General features: G+C 38.2%; 1 protein-coding gene across 2 annotated transcripts; it reads right to left on the bottom strand.

Moving 5' to 3' along the window:
* Window positions 1-213: 213 nt before the first annotated feature.
* LOC116010022 (ribonuclease TUDOR 1) lies at window positions 214-7,435 on the bottom strand. Of its 2 annotated transcripts, none has more exons than XM_031249276.1 (17): window positions 7,250-7,435; window positions 6,326-6,494; window positions 5,840-5,914; window positions 5,629-5,742; window positions 5,431-5,535; window positions 4,781-4,987; window positions 4,486-4,701; window positions 4,303-4,410; window positions 3,829-3,999; window positions 3,556-3,753; window positions 3,116-3,469; window positions 2,799-3,029; window positions 2,528-2,716; window positions 2,374-2,451; window positions 2,092-2,286; window positions 1,410-1,787; window positions 214-798 (listed from the first exon to the last, which is right to left on the bottom strand). In XM_031249276.1, the coding sequence occupies exons 2-17, from the start codon at window positions 6,473-6,475 to the stop codon at window positions 616-618; spliced, it is 2,952 nt and encodes a 983-aa protein (XP_031105136.1). In that variant the 5' UTR covers window positions 6,476-6,494; window positions 7,250-7,435; the 3' UTR covers window positions 214-615. The 2 variants fall into 2 exon arrangements, with proteins under 2 accessions (XP_031105136.1, XP_031105137.1); XM_031249277.1 differs by having other exon boundaries at window positions 7,209-7,435.

Genomic DNA, 7,435 nt, shown 5'->3' on the forward strand with positions numbered 1-7,435 from the left:
TTTCTTACAATAACATGGTTCCTAACTTCCTATTCTTATTTTGTTATCATTTTCAGAATTTTTTATAATTTTAAACTTTTTGTATATAATACTTCAAAAGTAATTTCTAAATATATAAATTGCATTTATTAATAATTAATAAATATTACCCAAAAAAATAAATTATAAGATTTTAGCCTAAACAAGACATAAAATGTGAGTAAAGGAGTATAATTTTGCAAATGGAACATTAAAAACAAAATTTGTCTCTAACGCATTGCGAGAAGTCACATCCTTCTTAAGTTACAATGTTACATTCGGGGGTTCCCTTATTTACTACTGTAGTACTATAATTTAACAAATTTAAAAAATTAAACTAAAGCTAAAAACTAAACAAAATTTGTCTGACGCTCTCAAGAAGTCACTTCCTAAAGTTACAAAAAGAACCAAAATTATAGAAAGCTAACAACGCATCCTTTCTATTCTCTCTAAAGTACAGAGCAGCATTTTTCTTACCTTTCTATTCTCTCTAAGTACAGAGCAGCAATTTTGTTACCTGTAATTTACCACGTTTCTGCCTGGCAGTAGAAAGGAACCTCCCTCCCTCTAGATGATTGTTACAAAAACACAAACTGCTCAGCGTTTGCTGGCAGCTTTCCTGGCAGGGGGCGCAGCTGAGTCTTCGTCATCAGAATCAACATCTCCATACTCCCACATTCCACGCCTCTTCTCGCGTGCTTCCTTCTGGGCTTTTTCCAATTCCTCTAGACTCTCTTTGGGAATCCATCTTCTCCTCTTTTCCAACCTAGCCAGTCCATCCTGCATATTGTGGATGCCAATGCCAACTATGAGTATCATCAGCATAAAACTCATGCTTACCAGAGATAATTGAAAGAATCTCAATTGATGAGCAGGAGTGGAGCTAGAAATTTTGGTCAATGGAGGCGAAAAATTTTTAAAAAAAAAAAAAAAAAAAGCTTCAAAACCCTAGACCTTTTGTAATAAATACTCATTACCAACCAACTAAACTACTTCAACTTTCAATGATTTTTAAATATAAATAATACATTATTTATGTATACTAAAACATATACTACACACACATATATATAATGGGGGTGGGAGAGGGGGCAACTGCCCCCATTGCCCCCCTCTGGATCTGTTGATGAGTTACAAGTAATGCGTGAACATATTGTTTTTCTAAGGCGGTGCACCTCTTGCACCAGGTGTAATCCTAAAGTGAATGGGAAAGCTTTAGGCTTGTACCTTACATTGGGGGACAATATGGTACAAACCTAAAATTACTGTTTGGTTGCACCCGGTGCAAGATGCACTATAGCACCGTAAACTTTGTTTATATTTATATATTATATATATGCTTAACAAAGACATAAGTTACAAAGTTCCAAAAGAAGGGTAAGATTTCAAACCTTCAGCAACATAGCATTAATGCTGACATCAGCTTCGGGATCAACCAAAGTAACCATAAAGACAGTACCCGTTCCTTGTCCCTTGACTTTTCCACCGGATGTGTCCTTTTCCTCAATCACAGCCTTGAATTCCTTGGGAGCATTAAGGACGAGCTCACTTAGATGGATTGCAGCATCTTGTCCATAATCATCTTCCAAACCGGGAACCTTAATAAAGGCAAGACTGCAAAGCTGAGCAAGGCCAGAAGCAGAGGATACTGAGGCATCAGCCGGACGCAACTGACTGTAGGGAACAACTTCTTGGTTTCCATAATCAATGTAGAACACTTCGAACTTGTCATTCAAAGACTCCACAGCACCTCGAGGGGCATTCACAATCTTTACAGGGGAATCATAAAATCAGAATAAGGGACTTAAAGTGAAGGGGGGAAAAAGTATAAATTCAATAAGAGGGAACTAATCAAATAAATGGAATATATTAATATACACATGTTCTCTCTCTCTCTCTCTCCATATTTTAGCATGTCTCCAGAAAAATTTAGGTATTTCAGTTTGCCAACAATCTAATTTAAGTGGGCACCATAGCAAAATCTTTTATGAAATAAATGACTTGCAGGCAGTCTACTGGCCAAGTTGGCACTGGCACAGAATCAAATATGGGGCTTTGGTTTTTAATTCTTACCATTGCTCGGTTCCATGAATTATCTGCACTAAATTGTGCAAGCACTATATCACCCTTCTTAGGATTGAAAGCACCAATAACAGGAGCCTCCTGAAGGTTGAGAGAAGCAAGCTGTTTCTGAATGGAGGCCACTTTTTGATCTGCAACCGACTGGACATAGAACTTCCCACCTCCCAAGACTTCAGTAACAGCTACCTGAGAGCATGATTCAATTGACAAATGAATAATGCAAAAAGGATTGACATAAGACTAATAATTAAAAGAACAATTAAACTACTTTACCTTCAACTCTTCCTTCTGTCTCCTTTCAACAACAGGACCAGTGGAAACTTCCTCTCCCTCAATATAGTTCTCCCAAATCTGTATTAGAAAAAGATCATTAACACACAGGTAAAAAGGAAAAGAAATACCAAAGAATATGTTTCCAGTTACATGCCTTGAGTTTCTGCCTTTTCGCCAACTGCTCAGCCTGAGCAAGAAGGTGAGCATCTGGAATTTTGTCAGAACCAAAAGACATTTGAAGCCTTGCCAATCCAGCTCCCAGAAGTGCCACTGCAGCATTGGTTCTTGATTCCCATAATGAGCCAAGGAAAGTTCCAGTTCTATCAACATTTTCTACTTCAACCTGAGTGCAGAGAAAGTTCCAAAAAGTTGAGCAACTGAAGAAAGTGAAAGGAAGCAAAACTAATAGATAATAATAAGATTACCTCAACATCCCTCTGCATTATCTTCCGCCTCATAAGGGCAATGGCTTCCTCTGAATATGGCTCTTCCCGACCTGGGCATCTCACACCAGAAAATGAGAAAGCAATGCTGCATGTTTCTTTTGGAATGTACAACTTAAACCGATGGCCACTAAGAACATATTCCACTATAGCAGCCATCCTCCTGTTCCTTTGCAGGAAAGGCAAGAAATCCCTGGCTTTCTTCACAGAAGCCTGCAAATATTCAAATGATAACTGGTTAATTCTTTACCTCATCAACTCTCTTAAGAAATTTCAACATCAAAAAATAGGACACTAACCGTTGTCAGGTCTGTAATATGCATCACTGGTGGTTCCTTGGGAGAATGCATACCCTTCTTTCCAGCCACAGAACGTGACTCAGCAGAGAGAAGGGCATCGTAATAGTTTGATCTTTCTTCAAAATCACGGTGCCTAATAACAGTCGCAAGACCACGAGCAACCAATAGTTCAGCAACATTCACCCCAACGTGTTGATTAGTCACAGTAGATGGAGCAGAGGAAGCTTCATCTCCATCCTTAGACACTAGGAAGACAGATCCAAAATCCATAACCCTTGAATCTGCTCCATTGGTGGCAGGAACAGCTCCATCTGCCATGTTAACCTTCCTAGAGTACTCCATTGAAACATGCACCTGAAAGGAGTTAAGATCAGTAATCCTACCTGTACAGTCTAATAGTCTATCAATGAGCCCAAAAATATTGAAGTGCGCATTCATACTTGCTTTCCCATGAGTCGTGTTCTTAAAAATTCCTTTGCTTCCTTAGCATATGGAGCAGGTTTTTCATCTCTACGAGGATTCCCCATTTTGGGAGCCCTAATACTTGAAAGATTGACCCGTCTCTCAGCAGATGGATCTCCAAATGGCAGAGAATCATCAGCGACAATAATGCAATCCCCACTTACAACCTCAACCACCTAAAGAGAAGCAAAGCAAGATGAGTACAAGCTCTCAAATAACGTTAGTCTAAAAGGTCAATACACCACACTTACCTTTCCTGAGAAATTCTGATCATGAATAGCTTTTGAATTTGTTGCTGGGGGAACATAGTTTGTCCACATTCTCAAACGAACCTTCTTTGCTTGAAGTTCTGCATTTTTCAATCGTCTCTTGGCATCATCTTCAAGCATGCTTGCACTCCATTCAACATATTTGGCAAAACCCTAGAAAGGATTATGAAAGTCATTAGAGTTGACAACAGTAGCTTTAGGGTAGATTCTTAAGATGCAAATATGTAAAGAAAGTATTTAGAGAAAGACATGATGCTATTAACATCAGTCCGGGTACTGATGAGAATAACAAGACGAAATCAGGAATATGGACCTTTGAAACACACACACACACACACAGAATAGAGGTCCATTTTATCATTTCAGAGTCTGGCTCATCCAAGCATGCCCATATACCTCTAGATTTTATTGCTCTTGTTCAAAATTTTATAAAGAGATAGAAAGTTTGCAGCATACATTTTCCACAAGCTCCAAACCCAGGTCCTTTGGTGATTCACCATCTGAATAATATACTGAACCAATCAGATTGCTAAATTTATCAACACCCTCTAGGATGACTCTGACCTGCAATTAAATAGTCAGAACAAAAAATTCTAGAAATATGTACACAAAATCTAGAGCTATCAATATAACACCCACATCTCTATTTAAAACACGGATTTCTGTGAAATGCTTGGCTTCTCTCCCATATGGATCAGGTGCAACTTCTGTTATCGAGGCCGTTGAGGCTGCAAGTCTTTGTGCTGATGTTAGGGCAGCACGAGGCTCAGAAGATGAATCTCCATTTGCCTCATGTGCAGTAACTTCAGTTGCTATGGCAGTATCAGTTGTAGACCTTCTGCCCATGGATGGTGCCTACACAAGCAAACGGGTAAGATTGGTAGAGCATAATTAAATATTTCACAGGAAAAATCTTCACAAAATTGGATAGAACCTGAATTCCAGCAATGAAGACTTGGACAAACTGGAAGCCTGGAAGTAAATAGACACGAAGGGTGCTTCCATCGCGAACCTGCTCCACAAAAGCTTCCATACTTCTACCTTTATTTGCAGCCAAAAGACCCATTGCATCTAAATTACTAGGATCACCAATGGCAGATGGAGGTAAGTTTCTTATGGATGCATTGGAAGCACCAGATTCCTGTGCAACAACTAGTTAGGTCATTAAGGTAATAACATAAGCCTGTCAGATGCATATTTTATCACTTCTGAGTACAAATTGATATAGAAAAACAAAAGAAATAGAAGAAGTTCAAGTAACACCAGTCATTTCACATAAGAGAGTTAGAGAGGGAAAGAGAGAGAGAGAGTAGTAATATATTAGTCAGGAAAAGAATATTAGTTTGCAAAAAGGTACAATAGCAGCTTAGGAATTCATTTGACAACAAGGGTGAAGTAATATAACAAGATTACAAGTTGTAAATAGGTGTATGAGTAGAAGGGGAAAATTTTGTAGATGTGGAAAGTATTAGCAGTTCACAGACAGAACTCAGCATGACTTTAGAATCTTTCTTCATGTAATAGGAATCAAATATAAATCTAGACACTTATTTAACTAAAAAGTATCAATACATTGGAACTTACCTTGGACCAGCAACCTAGACCCTGTTGCTTGGCTTGTTCTTCAAGACTCAGTAGTTCTGCTAAGAAGGGACTAGCTTCTGCTTTCTGTTGATTCTGACTTCTAACCTGCAACCATCAGATTAACTGAACCATAAAAAACAAATGACAATTCAAAAACGGCACTGTAGATTAAGATAACAGATTTAATGCCAATATAACCTTTGCCCAGCCTTTAGCAACAACCATTAATGCAACATTCTTATCACCGAGGAAAACGGAGCCAAATTCTCGGCCTATGGATGGAACAGCATAGTCAACTTTGAAAGTAACATCCTACAGACCAAAAAGGGGCAAAATTAATGTTCATATTATATGTACAAAAAACAAATATTAAAAATTGCAAGCTAGATATAGTTTAAATCATGAGCACCTTTCCAATGCAAAGTTTCCTTAAAAACTCTCTGCTGTCCCATGCAAATGGTTCATCAGTACCATCACGACGGGCCTACATGTGAAATTAAGAGCAATATTCAAATCATGTGGAGTTCATGTTATAGATATCAAATGCAAATACAATATAGTTAAGCAAGCCCAAATTAATAACTTTGGCATCACAGAGATGCAACCAACTCAGGCTTGCAAAATTGACACGCATTAAATGACTCTGCATAGAAAACTTGGAACTACTTTCAAGTTTCAAGACTTGCAAAAAATATTCACCTATAGAAGGAAAGCACCCTAAAGTCATAAAATATAAAGAATAAACCTATAAAAGCAGTTCAGATGGCATGAAATTATGGATTGGCAAAATCACAGAAGATGAGAACTGAATGGAAAAGTTCAAATGTTTGTTAAACCGCAGACAGCTTAGCTTAATTTAAGAAATATGAAATTGATGAAAATATAATTGCCATACCAATCTTGGTGCAAGTAAAGATGATAAAGTAATGGTCTTTTCTGGGGGTATTTCAGCCTTTGTACTCCCCATAATCACCAAGCTGTCACCGGAGGGAACTGCTTTCACTCTTCCCCTCAACCATCCTGTGGCTCCAGCTGTTGATGCCATTTCAACAGCAGCTAAAGGTCTGCAGAAATATAGTCAAAACTCATAAAAGGTTTCCTCATAAGACATGCTTGGATGCAAATATGTTATTTACCAAATACACACTAGGCAAGAGAAATTGGCGGCGCACAAATTCTCAAGTTCCAGACACACCAAAATGGCAAAGTGAGTGAAATTTATGCTTCTGGATGAAAGATATTTGGTCAAACCTTTATACAAAATGTCCACTAAACACCAAAAATTAGTACTCCTAGAAGGAATGAACCTTTTCCATAAACAAGCCAAAATAACAGTGATTCAAGGAGCTTGTAGTTCAATGGTTCCCTTCTCTGAGTAACCAAAAAAATAGTATGTTCTCATAGCTTGAAAATCCAGAAAAAAAATAAAAATGGGACTTAATCTAGTAACATATAATCCGTAGATCGAATAAAATTATCACATATGCACATTCAGACAGCCAGTTAAAACTCATTAAAACTCCGAAACCAAACAAATGCTAATCGGTCAACTGGACTAAGCCTCTATCCCAATCTTAGTTCGGACTTCAGATCACTCTCATAGAAAAGTGATAAAACGATTACTAAGAACAACTAGAGCGAGTAGATACAGATGCATGCAATGCAAACATACAAATTTACAGATACGTATAGATCTAAAGATGATACATTTACGATCGATGCAAAAACAATCACAGAAAAGGAGAAATTCAATAACGAGCTAAAGTGAGTCCTCTCACGCGCATGCAGAAACAGAGACACGGGGATCCGAAAGCAATACCAATTCGATCAGAGGAGCAGACTGGTCGGAGGAAATCGGAAAACGATCTGATATGCGACGAGCTAAGAACACATCCAAATTTAGATTTGCGGTTCAAAACTGAAGCAAGGACTGGTCGGAAAAGCCGCCGGACGGTTCAGAGGATATGCATATGGATCGTGTCTATTGTGACCGGTGTATGAACGC

This window comes from Ipomoea triloba, chromosome 2 (genome assembly GCF_003576645.1).
Source record: "Ipomoea triloba cultivar NCNSP0323 chromosome 2, ASM357664v1".
NCBI classification, from domain to species: Eukaryota; Viridiplantae; Streptophyta; class Magnoliopsida; order Solanales; family Convolvulaceae; genus Ipomoea; species Ipomoea triloba.

Bases quoted from the DNA above. Each gene is read 5' to 3' on its own strand.
- LOC116010022 (XM_031249276.1), bottom strand. From the start codon at position 6,475: ATGGCATCAACAGCTGGAGCCACAGGATGGTTGAGGGGAAGAGTGAAA. The intron at 5,743-5,839 runs GTGCTCATGATT...TTTGGTCTGTAG, and splicing joins GGAAACTTTGCATTGGAAAG to GATGTTACTTTCAAAGTTGA. The intron at 1,788-2,091 runs GTAAGAATTAAA...TCCCCTGTAAAG, and splicing joins ATTCATGGAACCGAGCAATG to ATTGTGAATGCCCCTCGAGG.